The sequence below is a fragment of the Mirounga leonina genome, unplaced genomic scaffold (assembly GCF_011800145.1).
Source record: "Mirounga leonina isolate KUSES-001 unplaced genomic scaffold, KU_Mleo_1.0 Mir_171, whole genome shotgun sequence".
Classification (NCBI taxonomy): Eukaryota; Metazoa; Chordata; class Mammalia; order Carnivora; family Phocidae; genus Mirounga; species Mirounga leonina.
In genome coordinates, this window is record NW_023270436.1 from 15,860,425 (window position 1) to 15,880,913 (window position 20,489).

A 20,489-nucleotide genomic window follows, 5' to 3' on the forward strand; every position below is an offset into this window, starting at 1 on the left:
CAGGTGTGGTGATGTCAAAAGAACATGGGCTTGGAATCTGCCTGGGAGAGGAGCTGCTCATATGACCTTTAAAAAAAAAAAAAAAAAAAGATTAATTTAGAGAGAGCACACAAGCAGGGGGAGGGGCAGAGGGAGACAGAGAGAGGATCCCAGGCAGACTCCATACTGAGTGTGGAACCGATCACCTGGCTCAGTCCCAGGACCCCGAGATCATGACCTGAGCCAAAATCAAGAGTTGGCCGCTCAACTGACTGAGCCACCCAGGCACTCCTCATATGACTATTTAAAAGTGTTCCTTCTTGGGGCACCTGGGTGGCTCAGTTGATTAAGAGGCTGACTCTCGATTTTGGCTTGGGTCAGGAGCCATGTGAGATGGAGCCCTGAGTCAGGCTCTGTGCTGGGTGTGGTCTGCTTAAGATTCTCTTCTTTCCCTCTGCCCCTCCCCTGCCCTCCTCCCTCTCTTGCTCTCTAAAAAAAAAAAAAGTGGTCCTTGATCTAGGAAAGGTTAGTGGGATCCCCTTTGATTCAGCCGTTTTAGGAAATAGAAGGGAAGAAGAAAGTGTCTGTGTGGCCACCAGGTACGCACCCTTGACACTGACCGGCCACTGAGGCAGGAGGGCCACTCCAGCTCATCTTCTCAACCTGCTCTGGAGTCAGAGAGACTTTGGTTCAAATGCCACACCCAACATGGGACTTGAACTCATGACCCTGAGATCAAGAGTCACATGGTCTACCAACTGAGCCAGCCAGGCACCCCAAATGCTAGCTCTGAAATCCTGGCTCTGTCCCTTAAAAGTTTTGATATTTATGATAAGTCATATCACATCTCAGAGCCCATTTCCTCACAGAATAGTTGTGAGGATGAGAGCGGTTATCTGGCATATACAGGCACGAGATAAACAGCAACATGCTGTTAGCCGCGATCATTTTGCACTGACCCATTCATTCTTTGAGCTGTTTCCTACTGTAGACACCTGTTGCACACATTTCCAAGGCAGTCTCCTGATATCAGGCTGCAGGATACTTTTACTCAAAAGTAGAGCAGAGGGGCGCCTGGGTGGCACTGTGGTTAAGCATCCGACTCGGCTTTCGGCTCCGGATGATCTCAGGGTCGTGAGATGGAGCCCTGCATCGGACTCTGCTCAGCTCAGAGTCTGCTTAAGTTTCTCTCTCCCTCTGCCTCTCCCCCTCCCTCGCCTCGCACACACTCACTCGTGCTCTCCCTAAAATAAATCTTTGTTTTTTGAAAAATATTTGTCAGAGAGAGACAACAAGCAGGGGGGGAATGACAAGCAGAGGGAGAAGCAGCCTCCCGCTGAGCAAGGAGCCCAGTGCGGGACTCGATCCCAGGACCCTGGGGTCATGACCTGAGCCAAAGGCAGACGCCTAACCAACTGAGTCACCCAGGCATCCCTAGATAAATGAATCTTAAAAAAAAAAAAAAAAAAACAGGGAGGGGTGCCTGGGTAGCTGAGTCGTTAAGCGCCTGCCTTTGGCTTGGGTCATGATCCCGGGGTCCTGGGATGGAGCCCCACATCGGGCTCCCTGCTTAGTGGGAAGCCTGCTTCTCCCTCTCCCATTCCCCCTGCTTGTGTTCCCTCTGTCGCTGTGTCTCTGTCAAATAAATAAATAAAAATCTTAAAAAAGTAGAGCAGAATTGGCCATTGTGAAGACCAGATTTCTGACTCGCCTGCCCGTGTCTTCTGGAAAACAAGAGGCATTAATTGATCATTTATTCAGTAACTAATGGGGGCTTACCATTTATTATGTGCCACAGGTTGTAGACTAGAGCCTTTTCCCTCCAGGAGCTGATAGTCTTCTCAGAGGTAAGACATAAGGAATTAAAAATAAAAGACATGCAGTAGATAAAGCAGCTGTCAAATAAGCAGTCTAGACTTCAGAGGGAGACAGCGATCACTTTTAGCTCAAATGATGGGGAAGATTTCATCATAAAGATTTCATGATGGAATTGGAACTTAAGAGCCTTGAATGACAGGTGTATTTAGACAGCTGCTGTCACAGTCTGAGAGTCATCAGTTTTGGTTTGGAGGGGAAATTCCCTATAGGCCAGGATATGTGCCTGGTGTCCCCCAAATGAAATGGAGCATGTTTTCTCTAGAAACATTGGTGGGTTGGTGTTTTTTTTTTTAATTTTTTGGGGGGGGTGGGTAGGAGGAGAGAGAATCTCAAGCAGGCTCCAGCCCTGCGTGGAGCCCAGCATGGGACTCCGTCTCACGCCCCTGAGGTCACAACCTGAGCTGAAATCAAGAGTCGGACACTAAACTAACTGTGCCACCCAGGTGCCCCCTAGAAATACTGCTTTACATTTATTTAAACTACAATTCAGTGGTGGGCTGTGTTCTGGTAGGTGGGAAGGTAGGTAGCTGGATAGAGGTAGGGAGAAAGGAAAAGAGAGGGAGAAACTATAAATGTACAAAATTATAAAGTGCGGGGACCTAAGGTAGGCATCTGAATGCGCCACCGATGGGAAACTCGGTCCCGCGCTTCTGAACAGCCAGTTTCCAGAGGAGACTTTGCGGTGCCACCTGTTTGCATGGTAGAAACTATAATGGGGAGGCAATGAAAGTTTCTGAGCAGAGGAGCAATATCAACATATTATTTTAAGAAAGTAGTCTGATGCAAGCATGCAGAGTGGATTTCTGCTGCTGAGCTTTCAAGGAGGTTACTGCTGAAGCCCAGGTGTGAGGGTAACAGCAGGAAGGGACAGATGCAAAGGACAATATGCAAACCACATCAACTAGAGAAAGCAGCATTGCAAAAAACAATCACAGAACTTACCTAGCAACTGGATTCATTTGCTAATTCAAAAAATACGTGAATGCCTACTAGGTGCCAGGCACTGAAGACCTAACGTGAGCCAAACAAGGCACATCCTCGTGGAACTGACAGTACAATAGGGAAAGACGAGTCATTCCTTCACATTTGAGGGCTTCCCGTGTACCAGGCACTGACCTAGGGGAAGCATTAGCACTACATAAAATGTTTAACTCTCTGCTTTCACAGAGCAGACATTCTGGCAGAGAATACGAATATTGGGGCGCCTGGGTGGCTCAGTCAGTTAAGCATCCAACTCTTGATCTTGGCTCAGGTCTTAATCTCAGGGTTGTGAGTTCACGCCCCGAGTTGGGCTCCACACTGGGCATGGATCCTACTTAAAAAATATGTGTCTGAAAAGAAAGGAAGAGTGGGGACAGCAGCATGCAGAGGTTCGCCAGAACAGACAGTGACGCCATGGAGCAGGAGGGTGTGTTCCTTGTTCAAGAAGTTGGGCAGTGAATGAAAAGTGAAACGGAATGATGGTGATGAGAACAGTGGGGCCAAGTGAAGTATTTTTCAGGATCACACAGGCAGAGGATGAGCAGCTGGTGGGGAGTGAGGGTCAAGTAGTAAGGGTTGAACATGGGCTAAGGGCACTTTATTTTTTAAAGATGTATTTTTTTAGGGAGAGAGAAAGCATGCACAGGGGTGAGGGGCAGAGGGAGAGGGAGACAGAATCTCAAGCAGACTCCCTGCTGAGCAAGGAGCCCAATGCGGGACTCGAACCCACCACCCCAAGATCATGACCTGAGCCGAAATCAAGAGGCGGAAGTTTGACTGACTGAGCCACCCAGGCGCCCCAGGCTAAGAGCTCTTTAAAGAGCTCACCTGGCTCTTGAGGAGTCAGGAAGTACAGTATCACCAGTGGGGGGCTGGGAGAGAAAAGGAGAGGGGACCTCAAGCCTGAGGCCTGTGACAGCCAGAGGCGCCTCCAGGGGAGCAGTACGAGAGATGAAGGTTGGTCCAACAGAGGCCTGGAGGGAGCTATGAAATCCAGACTTCAGACTGGCGAGCAATGGAATTAAGCTGCTGACACGGGTAGTGGGAGAGGCAGACATGCTGTGGTTGTAAGTAGGTACAAGCAGGTGGCAAATAAGAATTAAGAACAGGAAGGGGAACTGAACACCCGGGACTTTAAATGAGGAGCCAAGATGGGATGCCTCGGGCAAACTGGTCGTGTCCCTCCAAGAGGGAGGGAATAAAGGGAATTTTGATGGAACTGGAAATTGGCCTTGATCCCATCCGTGAGGCCTGCTGCCATTCTGAGAGACTTGGCAATGGCCTTGCCCTGCCCTCAGGTAGCCCCCCCAGTCGAGTGAGCATTAAGTTCCTTGCTTACAGGGACCATCCTGGTGCTCTTGGGGACCCGGCACTTGGCAGGCACTGGTGTCTCTGTTGCATTCAAATGAAGCCACACAGAGAACTGGTGAGTTAGAAGGAACATCAGAAATAATGCAGTTGAACTCTCTCAAGTTTGTGTTCCGTGGGGTGTGGGCCAAGTTTGGGGCGTCACTGGAACACGGGGTCAAACCCCCCACTGCCCTCCCAGCCAAACACTTCAGTAGGATTTCTCTCCCCTCTTTTAGATTAGTTTTGGTTTTCTAAGTGTGGCCTGGGGAGCTCAAGGCTCCCTAAGACCCTTTTAAAGGATCTGCAAAGTGAAAACAGTTACATAATACCCAGATGTTACTTGTTTTCTCCACGCTCGCCTGCTTAAGAGCGTATAGTAAGGTTTCCAGAGAGACTACGTGACGTGATATTGCAAGATTGAATGCAGAAGCAGACGTGAAAATCCAGACATTAAAGAGACGTGAAAAATGTAAAACAATGCCACTCTCCTCATTAAAATGGCTTTTTTCTGGAAAACTGAGTTCTGTTATGGTTACTTATGGTAACATGTAATAGGCTTATCATTTTTAAAAGAGTACAACTTATAAAAGTTGACCAGTTTTGATGTCGATAGTGGTATCAATAAGTAAGAGATGGAGAAGCAAGAGTTCTTTGGGGTCCTCAATAATTTTTCAAAGTGTAAAGGGGTCCTGAAGCCAATATGTTTGAGAAATGCTGGATTAGCTACTGCTGCACCCGGCTTCCCACCTCCCTTTTGTGTGGGAGTCCAAATGGTGGGAAGGATCTAATGTAGCTTCCGACCGGCTGATGCCACCTCGACCAGAGAAATCGGTCTCAGAGAAGGTGACAGTGCATCCCATGCAGAGCACACAAACCCCACTGATGGGATAATCCTTGGACCAGTTTTTCCAGTTTCCTGAGCTTTGTTAGTATCAACACTATCTTTCTAGCCAGACAGGCTGCAGGGAACTGCACACAACTGGGCGACAGCACAGAAAGCCCTGGGGAATGGCTGGGCTCCATCTCTTAGGAAAAGAGAAACCCATTCAGTCACTCCACAGAACTGCATGCCAACAACTGGGCTGGTTTCTCTCGTTGGATTCACCTTCCCAAATTATTGTTATGGAACGGCCCTGGGGCCTGGTGACCAGAGGATCGAGAAATAAAGGTTTTTCCCAGTTCTGCAAGCCAACTGGCTACATGACGTTAGAGATGCTCCTTTCCATCTGTATCTCAACTTTCATCCTCCTAAAACAAGGACCAGACCCTTCGGGCCTCCCAGGCACCGCTCGAACAACGACGGTAAAGGGCTTTCCTGCCCGGGCACAGGGAAGACCCAGCCCGGTGCTTATGCACTTCTCATGTCGTGTCACAGATCCAAACACGGTAATCCTCACTTCTCAAAAAGAATCTGATTTTAAGCCTTCAGCTCAGGTCATGATCCCAGAATCCTGGGATGGAGCCCCACATTGGGCTCCTGGCTCAGCAGGGAGTCTGCTTCTCCCTCTGCCTCTCCCCCTGCTCATGCTCTCTGTATCTCTGTGTCTCAAATGAATAAATAAAATCTTAAAAAAAAAAAAAAAATTTCATAGCTTTTTACACTTCAGGCTCAAAAAGTTAACCAGGTATCTGCAAGTTCTGGGCCCAGCAGGAACTCCTGACCAAGAGCTCAGGACTTGTGACAGCTGTCATGCTAATGGTGCCTGTGGCTCAGTCCCTTCCCGTTGACAGGCTTGTTTTAACGCTCCTCAGCCACCAAGCGAGCACCTCCCATGTGCCGGCCTCGTGGAGTGCGTCATCTCCCTCACTGCAGACCAGCCTGTAACCGTCCTGTCACCGCACAGAGGAGGACATGTGGGCTCAGGTGGAGGAACATACTCTGGGTCACCTGGCTTAACATCAAGCGGTGAAGTTAAGGTTCCAACCTGCCCTCAAGTTCACACGGCTCCCCAGCAGTACACCGTAGAGCCAAAGCGCCGTCTGTGTTTCCTTAAAAACCTCTCAGGACCTAGATCTTTCAGTGAGGCTTTTCCTGTTTCTCCCTATTGTTCTAATTTAGAAAGGCTTGAAGCAATTTACCACACGTCCATACAGCCTCCTACTTAGAAAAACAGTCCTAACAACCGATCTTGTTTCAGAATCTGCTCTCAGTAAAATGTTACCTCCAAATCCCTGCAAACGGAAGAATCAATCCTGCAGGTCCCTTGCCCCTCTCCCAAGCGGGCATCACAGCAAGGAGCCGAAGGGAACTTCCCTGGAGGTTTGGTTCCTAGAAGGGATGTGAAGCCTGTCACCCTCTCCCACATTTTAAAATAATCTTGATGCCCAAAATTCCAGAGGCTCCCAGAGTTAGGTGAAGGGGTGAGAGGCTCAGTTTAGTTCTCCCTGGGTTAGCTAAGGGCACGTCATTTTGTCACTGCCTTTTGAAGGCATGAAGAGAAAGATGGGGTCTCCTCCCTCAAGGATCACTTCGAGTCCTCAGGAATAACTGCCTTTTCTAAAGCAAGTGTCCTATGAATGGGGTGAGGTATCGATCAGCCACAGCATCCGGGGGGAGCCCTGGGCCAGTCACCCAGAGCCGCTCAGCCACATACTCCGTGTGCAGCACAAGGACGTGAAAGGGCTGGAGGCACCGCTACAAAGAATGGAAAACGCTAGGCCCTAACTAGCCGGCACAGAAGAGCAAAGCCAGGGATATGTGCTCTGGGGACAGACTACCACTGATGAGCCATATGACCCCAGGTGAATGACTGCTCACTCTCCCAAATCCTCTCCTCTGGAGAACAGTAACCACAGAGAACCTATTTCATAGGTGGAGAGGATTAAATGAAAAAATGCCAAATGTCATCAGTTATAAACACTTTGTAACTTTGAGAACAAGAGATTCTTAGAGCTTCCATCCCAAATCCCACATTTTACAGATGCGAACACTGGCCCAGAGAGGTTGGACGGCTTGCCCAAGGAGAAACAGCTTTGCTTCTCTGCAGCTCAGCGCCACTTCCTCCTGGGTGTTCACACAGGGCTGCTGTTTCTGGGGGTGCCAGGCCTCCCTCTGGGCCGACACGGTCCTCTGTGCCTGCTCCACTGTCAGGCCTGTGACAGCCCTTCGAGGCTCACTTCCCGGGAGCCCACGCCCCCCTGCAGACTCAGGGAAAGCAATTCAACATGCTCTGGGAGACTCTGAGTCATCTCTGTCTGTGAATCAACCTCCATCCATCCATCCTGAACAGAGATCTCACCCTCCTCCAGTTTCTGGAACTAAAACCTGGTGTTTTTCTTTCGGATCTTGCTTACTGAGTATCTTCTACCTCTCAGTACATCAGGTTTCCCTCCCAATTTCACACTGGGGGCTGAACGCCAAAGATGGACAAAAGCATCTGTTCTAAGATCCTGGAGCAAACACTGAAGACCACACCTCAGAGCTTACAGAGCTTTCCCAGCCGGAGGCCCCCTCACACAAAACTTCATCTGCCACCCCATGGCTGACTGGCAGAGCTGACCACATGTGTAGACAGCTTGCTGGACATCAGCCCCAGGCAGCTGAGAGGATGCTGATGACCATCTGAATCCCAGAAGCAGGGAAGAATTACCATGGCTACCAAAAGCTGCCCCCATTGGCTGCTCTGGCTCTGGGGACTGACTCAGCCGACCTCTCCAGCTCCCCTGCAGCCGGGGGAGTCTACGGTTACCCTGAGCCAGCTGAGCCCATGCCTGCTGCAAGAAAATAGGAAGTCCTGTGACACAGAAGTTTTGGGCATAGAAAGCAAGGATTTCATCAGAAGTATCTCAGAGGTCACCTTGCCTTACTCATCAGAAGTGCTGAGTCATGGGGCTACTTTCTACCTCTGCTGCATTAATAAGCCATGCCTTGATTTTTTGGTACATTTTAGACCTTTTACAAAATGAGTTCGCTACCACCACATTTAATTTTCCTTCCTTTTACAGCTCTGCCAGTCATTTCGGTAGAGATTTATTCCGTATTTTGACCAGGGAAACAGCCCAGAAAAACTTGCGTCACTGGGCCCAGAGGGAAACAGCCCAGAAAAACTTGCGTGCTCCATCAGACAGGACGTGTGGATCACGAGCCTTCTAAGAACGAGGAGGAAGGAAGTCATTCATAAAGGAGGCAGATGCTGAGCTGTAGCTTTGCTTTCCTCCAGCAAGTCCTCTGACTCCAGGAATGTGGCTCGTTCTTACTCCACAGAGGGGATGGACTTCTCTTTTAAACTTGACTGCCAGAAGCTGCCAACCTTTCTGAGTCAGGACAGACAAGTGGCGGATTCAACCCCTGCATTTTCCATACTTGATGAGATCACGGGCCTGGCTGCACACCTCCCGAACACCCGACCTCAGGACAGAGAAGCGTGTAGATTTCTGCAAGACCTGCCAGAGCAGGAGATGCACCCAGAAGCCAGAGCGCTGCCGATGCTCACGAGAACGGCTGCAAGCCTTGCCTTATTCCTGGTGCACGAAGCTTCCTGTTTAATGGCTGCTTAAGAGATTTTAAAAAATCTGCTTATATCAAGATAAATCAAAGCCTTTATTAAACATTCCTCCTTCAAACAACCCCCATTTGAACCAGTACCCCTCCCTGACTCGTGAACTGCGAGGGCGTCATGTCACGTTCACCCGACAGGGGTCAGATCCAATCAGGCCGCACAACACTGCAAAGCCACGCCAAGACACAGAACCCCAGGCCAACCTCCATGGGTCGGGGCCCCACTCAGGATCTAGGCAGGGGCTGGTAGCACTGGCTCCCGAAGCAGAGCTCAAGCGCAGGGGAAGAGGAACCGTAAGTCTGACCCCACCTGTTCCAGACCTAGCCATGCTCAGCTGGATGATCAGCTCTTGGCTACCATTTGGTGAGGCTCACCCATGTGCTTTTTCGTCTCTTCTCCAAAGAAAAAGGTGAGAGATGGAGGAGGCAATTTTCAGTTGTGTGTGGGTTTAAGGCTTTGGCTGTGGTCTGTTGAAATATTAAAATACTTTCTGGGAACACCACCTCCTAAGCTCCCCATCGGAACAAACGTATTTTCAAAAATGAAAACATTGAACAAAGAGGTGGAGCCCGGCGCGTGGGGCCTGGGCCTATCAGGTCAGGATGGTGTCATCCACCGGCTCCACGGAGTCAGCCTGGCTGGCCAGCTTCTTCAGGGACCGGCGGGTGCACTCATTCAGCACCTCCAAACTGGCCACATCCAGGATCTTGGAAAGGGCCTGTAGGGAAGATGGAAAGGAGGAGACATTGTCAGAAAACTTGACTTCAGGTTTCTTCAAGCCAAGGCAAAAACGAGTGTTAACCTCAGAACTAGAAGTGCTGTAGTGGAATCTGACAAAATAAAGGAGTCCGCGAAGCCAAGAAAACCATGCCTCATGCTTTTCATGTGCTGGGAAGGGGTGGGGTGGGGGCAGGGAGGGTTTTTGGTGCTCTTAAGGACCTGGGGTTGGGGGAGGGGGGGTGGAACCTGGCTGGCTGGGTGGGTGGAGCATGCTACTCTTGATCTTGGGGTGTGAGTTCAAGCCCCACGTTGGGTGTAGAGATACTTAAAAAATTAAAAATTTTTTAAAAAAAAGTGCCTGGGGGCGGAGGAATGCGTAAGCAAGGCTCTGGGCTTCACCAGGCAGCCCTCCTGGGCTTGGTTTCATAGGTTTGGGTGCCATGTGACACTCTATCTGGAGAAAGGGCTCTGTTGCCAAAAGAAGCCTGAACACCACAGGAACAGAGGACTGTTTTAGGCACTAGACCAGTCACCTGACCACAATCTGCCCCCAACACTCGACATACGGGGTGGCGGAGCGGAGCCTGATACTTAAAGGCGCCCCACAGGAGGAGAGCATTGAGCCGAGCGGCTGCGGCAAGCACCTACCTGGAACACCTCTTCGCCCTGCCGCATCTTGAGGAGGTTGACGATCGCCTGGTCGCTGTAGGCCCTCACGACAGTGTTTTTATCCTTGGTGTTGTCCAGAAGAGCCTTCAGGATGGGTTTGATGGCCTGGGGGTCCAGGGGAGGCAGTGGGTCCTTGTTTGCCCACCAGATCATCTTCTCTGCCACGAGCCTGATGTCACTGGATGGGTTCTGCAGACACTGTGAAGAGGACCACAAGCTTTTCGTCAGGCACAGCCAGTCTGTTTGTCAAGGAAGCCCAGATTTCCACCCTGACACTCCCTCTTCATCTGGAAACTGACCCCACTGCTCCCTTCTGAGGCCTGCCTTCCCCCTCGTGGGTGGGTGATAGACAAGCTGTGACTCGGCCCATCTCTCTCCCTTTTGCTCACTACTCCTGGCCCACACGGGGCTTTCACTTCCTCAAACACACCCGCTCCTTCCTACCCTCAGGCCTCTGCATTGGCTGGTCCCACTGCCCGGGACGTGCCTGCCCCCGGTCCTCGCACGGTTGGCTCCTCTCCTCCTTCAGGCCGCAGCTCAGATGTCCGCCCTCAGAGGTCTCTGCTGACAACGGTCTCTAAAGTAGGGTCCCCCCCATCCCTGCAGGCTTTCTGTGCATCTCCAACTCCACAGATCTTGTCTGCCCCATGCACCTCCACGCCTGGAGGGTCTAGCACAGCTGGGTGCACGGAAGATCCTACGTAAACACTGATGAAGAGCCGCGTGCAATGTGAGGCCGTCACACAAGCTCGATCTAATGGGGGCCCTGAGAACTTTCAGCGGGGCTCCCGGGTCTGCAGGAACCTCACCACTCAATCAAGGGCCACACACCAGCAGCACCGACATCACCTGGGAGCTGGTTACAAAGGCAGAGTCTCACACTTGGCCCCACCTCTTAGAAAGCAGATGCTGGTTCTGATCTGTGAGCACACTAAGCTGGAGCAGCGTACTTTACGACACGGGCGGCAGGGCGCTGTCCGGCTCCCCGGCTCTCCTAACTGGGGCCTTGCAGCCACCGCAATAACCATACTAGGTGCCATGCCAGTGAAAAGGAGGTGGGGAGGAAAAGATTTATTAAGATTTGAACCCAGGCCTGCCCCAAAGTTTGCTAAATCCAGATGCCTAGAAAAAATGCCTAAGAGAGTGGTTCTTAAAGGTCTTATGTGCAGAATAGCTCTCAACACTTCAGTATCAGAAAAGAATACAATTTTAAGAATGGCAAAAGATGTCAATAAACACTCCACCAAGTGCATGTGGGGCTGGCTAAAAAGCACATAAAGATTGTTCTACAGGGGTGCCTGGCTGGCGCAGTGGGTTAACCCTCCCACCGCTCTTGGTTTCAGCTCAGGTGGTGATCTCAGGGTCGTGAGATCGAGCCTCACATCTACACTCACATCTACGCTCTACACTCAATGTGGAGTCTGCTTGAGATCCTCTCCTTCCCCCTCTGCCCCTCCCCTCCCTCACATGTGTGAGTGCTCTCTCTCTCGAAGCTCTAAAAATAAATAAAATCTCGAAAAAAATGTGTTCTACATCATTAGCCACAAATGCAAATTAAACCATGATGTGATACCACAGCACATGTTTGAGAAAGGATAAAATTAAAACAAAGAAATATTTTTAAAAATACATAAAAAATATAAAAATATATAAAATAAAAAATATAAAAATAAATATGTAAAATATAAAATATATAAAAAATATATACAAATATATAAAAAATATATAGAAATACATAAAATTTAAAAAATATATAAAACAGTGGTTCTTTTTTTTTTTTTTTTTTTTTTAAAGATTTTACTTATTTATTTGACAGAGACAGAGGGAGAGAGACAGCGAGAGAGGGAACACAAGCAGGGGGAGTGGGAGAGGGAGAAGCAGGCTTCCCACAGAGCAGGGAGCTCAATGCGGGGCTCGATCCCAGGACCCTGGGATCATGACCTGAGCTGAAGGCAGTCGCTTAACCAACTGAGCCACCCAGGCATCCCTAAAATAGTGGTTCTTGACTTGTGGTCGCAGGTCTACTTGAGAATCTGACAGGAAATCAGGCACTCTTCCAGAGAAAAAAGCACAGAGAACCACTCTGTGTTCCATTCCCAAGAGTTTGGAGATCTCCCTGACATAGCCAGTCTGACAGCACACTTCCAGTGTTCTCTGGTCATGGGTGCTTCACACAGGCCAGGCTGCCCCTACTCACCTTAATGAATAGGCTGGAGAGTTTGGCTGGCAACTGTCCTCCTCCTGTCTCGATGTGATGCTTCATCAGGAAGCCCATGCCCCGGATCCCACTCACCGCAATGGGGATCTGTGGGGAGAGGAGAGAGTTGGATGGGGTGGCACCCTGCCCCTTCCTCAGAGTAGCAAGGACAGGCTCTGTCCTGTCCCCAGTAATCTCCAGGACCCTGGCCCCTCACACAAGCAACCCTCCCCCCACCAAACAACTTCACATCCAAGACTCCTTGACAGCTCTCTTGCAGACAGGCTGCCCTGGCTAAGAGGCAGACAAAGCCTATGTCACGGCTTCCAGGAGTGGAGTTCAGAGACCTTCTGACCTCGAAGGGACCTCTATATGCTCCCACCCAAACTCCTCATTGTTTACAGATGACGGAACTGAGGCCCAAGGAGATCAAGTGGTGGCCCAAGGGCACAGAAAATTACTGGCAAAAGCAAAATTCGAACCCAGGCCTCTCACCGCCCAGTCTGCGGTCCAGCCCCCACCCAACCCACCCCCCCCACACTGCTACGTCAACAAGGCTATAGTGGTGGAATTTGGGCTAGAGGAGGGGGAGGACGGGTCTGGTTGCCCCTAAGCCTTACCCTGTCTGCCATGGCATTGCTGAGGATCATGTCTTGAACTTCACTGCTATACCTGCCCGCACAGAGTCTGCTGGGAGCCACGTTCACAGCCACGGACAGTGCCAGGCTCCGCCCATGCCGAACCATCCAGTCAATGCCAGACACGTCCGCTGAGTGGAAGGACACAATTGGATCAACCTGCACTTTACAGTATGCCCCTACCACCAGTGAAGCCCCCAGGCCTAGCCCACCTGAGCCCGGCGGTAATCCCAGTCCACACTGCACCCGGACCTCCCTGTCCAATGTGGCAAGTTAAGGAGTTCAGACTCGCAGCTGTGTTCTCTAAGCAGAGATGCAAGGGGCTACAGGACCACTGGAAACTCCATTTTGTTTCAAGAGCTCAATTCCTCAGGAGAGGCTAGCTGCCAGAAGACCCTCCCGAGGCGAAGGGGAGACAGGCCCTGCAGGGGCTTGCCAGTGCAGAGGAAACCTACCCAGCAAGCACTGCTGAAGAACAGCGCCGAGCTCCTCTTCAGTCAGGAAGGCACACAGCTCCCCCAGGCAGCCGGCCGAGGAGACACGGGTATTGTCCTGACAGGACACAGAAGGGAGTGAAAGGCGGCGGGAGCCGAACCACCAGCTTCAAGGTCAGGGGGGCCAGCCCCTCTGCCCAGGATGGAGGGCAGGGGAGGCGGCAGAACAAGGCAACTCGGGAGCGCTAAATCCTGTCCTCGCTCCAGGCACTCGGGCTCCTGCTGCCAGAGCGGGACTGCCATTCCCGCAACTGCCCCTGGGTGTGGAGTGAACCCCCACATGCCCAGCACTCCGCTCAATTACAGAAAACGACAGTGTGTGTGTGTGCATATGGTAATCATCACCGTAATAGCAACAATAACCGTATTTACGGAGCACCTTTCTTCTTAGAAAGTCGGAATGTTTTTAGTGTCTCAATTACTCTCAACAGCCCTGGGAGGCAGGGAGGAGCAGAGAGAGGGGCGGCCCCGGCCCACGTCACTGGACGTCAGCTAGAGAACGGCTCAGAGCGCCTTTCCCCCCGAGCCTCCTGCCCCCGCCAACCTTGTGTGCCATCTTGTGTCCAGAGTGACTCCCTGGTATCTCTCTACTGTATCAGTTCCCTAGCACCACCTCCATTATTCAGGTTTATCCTACGAAGCCACTAATCAACCCAAGGAAGGCAAGTGAAAGCTGAGCATTTTCTGTCAACATCAGAGCCAGATGCAACCTGCTCCTTGCTGCTCCTCCCTAGCCAGCTAACTACGGGAGAGCGAGCGAGCGGATTTTAAGTTACGTGCTATGTTATCAATAAGCACGAACCCGATGTGCCTCCCTCAAAACCAACCAACCAACCAACCAGCGCTAATAACCTGCTGAGAGGTTAATGCCAGATTGGCACCCTGGGTGGCCACCATTGATCCAGGGGAAGCTCTGAGCAGGGGGAGAACAGTCTGACCACAGTCTGGGCCTCTGAGCTCTAAGCAGAAGCCCAGGTGCCCAGCAATACTAAAGCCGGCTCTCTCTGACACCCACTCTCTCCAATGGGATCTATTTTAAGCTCCACTGTGGTGAAATGCAAATTCGCCTAAATACTAACTTTTGCTTACACTGGGCATGGCCCTGTAAAAATCCTGACAGACTGTGACCAAAGGAAGGCAGAGTCTCCCATCTGCACCCGGAGAGAAGGCGGAGGCTCTAGTCAGAGAGCAGCAGCTGGGGATTGGGCCAGACTTCCCGAGCAGTGGTAAGCCCAGCGGCAACAAGGGCCGGCCCCACGTGGGCGCTCAACGAAGCGCAAACCACGTGAACCCAGAGGCTCGCTCCAGGGATTGGCCTCACAAATGTAAATTAGGCCGCACAACAGCGAGCTGTCAAAGGAGAAAGAACATTCTTACCCATAGATCCAACCTGCTACTGGACCTGCCACAGCACTGGGCAGCCAATGAGTACTTAACATACACTTCCAGGCTGGGGAAGGAAGGGCTGTGCGGATGGAACCGAGACAGCACAAGGAGTCACAGGACTTGGATTCTGGCTTTGGCCCCACCGCTCGCTAGGGTGCGGCCCTAGGTCGGCCTCGTCCTCTCCAACAGGGCTAAGACCTCCCAGCTGGTCCCAGACACCAAAGGCCAAATTTCTTAAGGGTCATGACCATACCTGCTTCACCTCTGTGCTAGACCCTTTGTCTCAGCAAATGTTTCCTGAACCAATAAATGAACCTCTTCATTTGACACATGGGGAAATGAGGGGCAAAGAAGGAAAGTAGCTTGTTTAAAATTAGACAGCAAATTAACGAGAGGTCCTTATTTTCCTTACCATGAAAACCTTGCCTTCCTTATCTGTGAAGCAGAACCACCACCAACACTACCCGCCCTGGCTCCCTCACAACCGAATGTTTGGTAAACCGTAAAGGGTGACAGGAACGTCGGGAATGATCATTACCACTGAGCAGGTGGCAGCGGTACTTAGTTATTCTAACACAAACCAGAGACGTCAACCAAAGCAAAAAGAAGGGGAACCAGTTGAGCCCACCAGCCCTGCCGTCCACCTGCAGCAGTACCTCGTCGTGTCCCAGCATGCTCAGCAGGAGTGAGACAATGTTCTTCCGAATGACCACGTCCACTTTGGCCCCTGCTCCCTGAATCACAAACCTCAGGGCCTGCAGCATGGTGTCCCTACAGAACCAACGCACCCAACTTAAACCCTGACTCTCCTTTACCACTGCTCCCACCCACACAGGCCCAGCCCACCCCTGGGAGGCTTCAGCAGCTGCCTGGCCTCCTCAGGGCCAAGCACTGCCCCAGCGGCCCCTCACCTGACACCCGGGTCTTCCATGACACGGATTCCATTCAGCAGCTCGGTGAAGAGGGGGTCCACCTTGATATGGATGGAGATGAGCTTCCCCAGCGCATCAGCAGCCTTCAGGCGCACCCCCCGGTTGGAGTCCTGCAGGGCTTTGGTAAAAGTGGTCTGCAGCTGGGGCAGGAAGGGCTTCAGGGCAATCCCAACCTGTTTGAGAGACCCACACAAGAAAGCACAGCTGTGGTGGAGCCCAAGGCCACCGCGTGCTACAGGCAGGAATCATAAACCACCATGGATGGAACGAGCTCCCGCACGCAGCCTAGGAATAGATATTCCATAAGAGAGGACCGCTGGCACAGACAGGTTCTGCTCAGTCCCATTTTCAGCACCCTTCACTGAACTGGGAGGAGCAGGAGAGGACCACCAGCACCACCACCACCTCCTCCAAGGAAGCCATCGGTTAGCTTAAGTGGAGACCAGTCCACATGGACAAGTGACTTGAAACCTCCATCTCCGAATACAGGGGGGCACCTGGGTGGCTCAGTTGGTTAAGTGACTGACTCTTGGTTTCGGCTCAGGTCGTGATCTCATGGGTCACGAGACAGAGCCCTGAACTGGGCTCCGCACTTAACTCAGAGTCTGCTCGGGACTCTCTCCCTCTCTCTCTGCCCCTCTCCCCCTAGCGCTCTCTCTCTAAAATAAATAAATCTTAAAAAAAAAAAAAAAAAAAGAAGGGAGTCTGAGTGCTTCAGTCAGTTAAGCCTCTGCCTTCAGCTCAGGTCATGATCCTGGAGTCCTGGGATTGAGCCCTGCATCAGGCTCCCGGCTCAGCGAGAAGTCTGCTGTCCCTCTCCTTCTGCCCCTCCTCCCTGCTCATACTTTCTTTCTCTCACTCACTCTCTCTCAAATAAATAATCTTAAAAAAAAAAAAAAAAAGAGCAGGACAGGATGACAGCTGTCAGCCCACCAAAGACCTATTCCAGGGCCAAGACAGGGCAATGGACTAGGTACATAAGGGCAGGTGCCATCTTCTGAGCAGTCGATATATGGGCTGAACACTGACCTAGAGCCCTCAGAACAATCCGATGAAACAAATGATCTCAGAAAGTCACCGCTCCCAAGACTGAAAATTCATTTATTGCTAAATGGGAAAATCAAAGTAGCTGTTTGGAGGTATGGAAATACTGGGGTCGGGGGGTTGCAGGCTGCTGGGAGGCACACTATGAAGTGAAGCCAGTAAATCAGAGGTAGGAACCATCTGGCCATGGGCGACATCGACTCACGGCCTAAGGGACAAAGTCTGTGAGGGAAGGGCTCCATTTGTACAGTTATAAAACACCACAGAAGGGGTGCCTGGGTGGCTCAGATGGTTGGGCATCTGCCTTCAGCTCGGGTCATGATCCCAGGGTCCTGGGATCGAGCCCAGCATCGGGCTCCCTGCTCGGCGGGGAGCCTCCTTCTCCCTCTCCTTCTACTGCTCCCCCTGCTTGTGCTCTCTTGCTGTCAAATAAATAAAATCTTAAAAAAAAACCACACACACACACAGAAAAGAACAGCACAGGGGCGCCTGGGTGGCTCAGTCAGTTAAGTGTCCTACTCATGATTTCGGCTCAGGTCATGATCTCGGAGTCATGGCATCAAGCCCTGCATCAAGGCTCCGTGCTGAGCACAGAGTCTGCTAGAGATCCCCTCTGCCCCTCCCCCGCCTTACATGCGCACTCGCTCTCCCATATGCACGCGAACGCTTTCAAATAAATAAAGAAAATCTTAAAAAAATAGCACAGAACACAGGTGAAAAATGATAATTTAAAAAAAAAAAGCATCTTCTCTAGAGTAAGGCTGATGCTCACAATGCCATGTTTTATCTGGGAAGTTGCTCCCCACACCTTTCCCTCAAAAGGGGGGGAAAAAAGTTACAAATTTTAAGCTTGCTTTTGTTTCCAAAACTCAAGTAAGAATTCAAAAAAAAAAAAACTTTTTATAACAACAAATCTTGGCCCTGTTTATAATTTTTTTACATCTAAAGGGCTGAATAATTGCCCTATGAAATAGCAGAAACAGTTAATATGCTGGCTCTTTGCTCCTCACACTTTTGGCAAGACTGAAGTTATTCCAGATGCTCTCAGACTTCCTTTTCCTTCCTCGTCAGCCCCTCTGCATCCCTCTTTATGAGACAGCAAAAAAGAACAGAAGCATACTTAATCGTATTTCTGTGGCCCTGGGTTTTTGCTTTGAACCAACAGTCCTTCAAAAAACAGCAACCAGGGGGCGCCTGGGTGGCTCAGTTGGTTGGGTGACTGCCTTCGGCTCAGGTCATGATCCTGGAGTCCCGGGATCGAGTCCCGCATCGGGCTCCCTGCTTGGCAGGGGGTCTGCTTCTCCCTCTCATGCTCTCTGTCTCTCATTCTCTCTCTCTCAAATAAATAAATAAAATCTTAAAAAAAAAAAAAAAACAGCAACCAGCATTAGTGTGCAGTGCTGAGGATGTGTCAGGCGGCGGGCCCAAGGGTTCATCCTCTAGGCCCCGGGCTGCGCGGCTCTTCACGCAGCACACAGTGGCGGCACTCCCGAATCACAGGTGAGGAGGTTACTGGACTCTCCCAAGGGCATCCCAGCCACACACCTTCTAAGTGGTGGACCTGAAATTGACCACTATGTAGTGTGAGTCTAGCGCCCGGCGTCTCAACTCCCTCGGCCATGCTGTTTCTCCATCACGAGCCATCACCTCGCCGCCACGTGACACCGACTGGCAGGCAGATCTGTCCTCTAAGACCCAAACAGACCGAGAGATGCACGCCTCAGTGGCTCACCTTGGCCAGCAAGAGGCTGAGTGTCTCGAGCAGGGCTGCCTTCACGTTCCAGCTGAAGCGGTCCCCCAGGATGCGGATCAGAGGCCCAGTGATGCTGACCACAGAGGGCCTCAGGGCGTCAGCTGAGGTCAGGCGGATCACCAAACCTAAAGCTTTAGCCGCTTCCTCTTTCTGTTCTGGGCTGCCGGTCAGGACGCCCTCCCGCAACACTGGAAGGATGGAGGTCACTCCCTGACAAGAGAACCATGAGTGAGAGTCCAATCTCAAAGGCCCTGGGCTCAGGGGTCTCCTGCGCAAAGCACGGCCCTCCTATCCGCCACCCTCTCTGGGACTCCATGAGAGAGACTGATTCAGGTGTCGAGGTCCCAGCCTGAGAGGGTGCTGGCTGGGGGACGGTCCTGACTGGGCAGTGATGAGAGGAGCTCTGGCAGGCCCATCACACATAGGTTCACATGCTGCCACCTCTGTGACTCACTTGCTCTGGTTGAGGTGGCCTCCACAGTTTAAACTGAAGGCGGCATGGACCCTGTCCTCATATGGCCACCATGGGGAAGAAACCCGCTTCTGTGCAGGTGTCGAACAGCACCTAGAACACTAAGTCATCTGCCCTGCCACAGACCTGGGATCGAGGGTGGAGGCAGAGGAAGGCCACATGCCTATAGCACCCCGCATGGGGCCCTGACTCACCTTCTTCGGGAGGCAGAACCCTGGCACATGCTCGCCTTTGCTCTCGTTCCCTATGAGCCGGATTTCTTTGTGCAGTTCTTCAATTAGTGCCAGTTGGTTGCCAGCATCGAGCTTCTGTGGGAAGGCATGAAAAAGCAGAGAGGATGTCAGGGTTCTAAGTACAGCCCTCCCAAGACTGCTTCAAAATGATACAGCAGGGGGAAGGGTGTGGGTGGGAGCGTAAGAAAGACTGGCCATGCATCGGTAAATGCTGCAGCTGCCTGATAGGTACGTCGTGGGCTGTTTTAAGAGTCTAATCTTCCAAGCGTCTGGACTGGTCTATAAGCAAAAGCTGGCTCTGTGGTCAGCAGCCCCCTCACCTTGGTGATGGCATTCAGGGCATCCCAGCTCTCCTCCAGAACCACCGGGCTGCAGTCGTTGAAGAGGCGGATCAGGCCGGAGACCAGGCTCCGCAGGTGGCTCGTGTAGTCAGCCTTTGAGCGCGAACAGTAAATGTTGAGGATGATGGCAGCAGCCTGTCTCATGCCCACCTCGGGGCTGCGGGTGGCCTCCAGCAGATCCTCAATGATGATCCGGTGCCCAGTGTCATCCTCTACTGAGAGGATCACAGCCTGACAGTTGGCCATCTCCTGAAACCACAGAGGACGCCCGGGCTGAGCACAGCTCCTCCGGGGCAGGCCAGGACGGCTGTTCAGAAGCTGCCAGGGGTAATCATGACGCTCACCAGCTGCTCGTCCGGAGTCCCGAGCTTCTCCTTCAGGGCCAACATGACGGCCGGGAGGATCACTCCAAGGTGACGGGTCAAGGCATCGCCGGCCACAGACGAAAGGAAAGCCAGCACCCGGGTGTTGACAGGTGGAGTGGTCAGCTGCAGCACGACGAAGGTCAGTTCAGTGACCGCTGGCCCATGCTGGGAGCCGCGCTAGCTCTGGGAGGTCCCATCGCTGCTACTTGGGCACTGTGTCTGCTCCGGGGCCCCCAGCACCCACCTCCGGCCTCCCCCCGCATCTCAGCTCAGAAAAGGTCTCCGCAGCAGGCTGAGGAATGACCACGTGGCTGTGGTTTCTCGGCCAGAGGGGGCTTGCTGCGGGGTGGGATTTACCTTGGGCACGAGGTAGGGGAGCACCACACGACTCTTGATGGCCATAACCTGCTTCAGACCATCCAAGGCAAATTCTGACACTTCCTCATCATCCTGCAGAAGGACATCAGAGGCAAAACTGAGGAGCTGGCTCCCGTCCCCACCCTGGCCGTCTAGACCAGCCACTGCCAACTTCCTTCACCACTTTCCTCCCTCCCTTCC

At 51.9% G+C, this 20,489-nt stretch overlaps 1 protein-coding gene across 3 annotated transcripts in view; it reads right to left on the reverse strand.

Moving 5' to 3' along the window:
* Positions 1–8,709: 8,709 nt before the first annotated feature.
* GCN1 (GCN1 activator of EIF2AK4) overlaps positions 8,710–20,489 on the reverse strand; it is a 57,928-nt gene continuing 46,148 nt past the window's right edge. The window contains exons 47-58 of one of the 3 annotated variants that reach the window (XM_035017125.1): positions 20,289–20,381; positions 19,911–20,054; positions 19,546–19,815; positions 19,187–19,300; positions 18,500–18,730; positions 15,703–15,896; positions 15,448–15,562; positions 13,367–13,463; positions 12,894–13,042; positions 12,274–12,381; positions 10,056–10,274; positions 8,710–9,405 (exon numbers count right to left, since the gene is read on the reverse strand). In XM_035017125.1, coding sequence (XP_034873016.1) covers positions 9,280–9,405; positions 10,056–10,274; positions 12,274–12,381; positions 12,894–13,042; positions 13,367–13,463; positions 15,448–15,562; positions 15,703–15,896; positions 18,500–18,730; positions 19,187–19,300; positions 19,546–19,815; positions 19,911–20,054; positions 20,289–20,381 — 1,860 coding nt within the window. In that variant the 3' untranslated portion in view covers positions 8,710–9,279. The other 2 variants (XM_035017126.1, XM_035017127.1) reach the window with 2 other exon arrangements.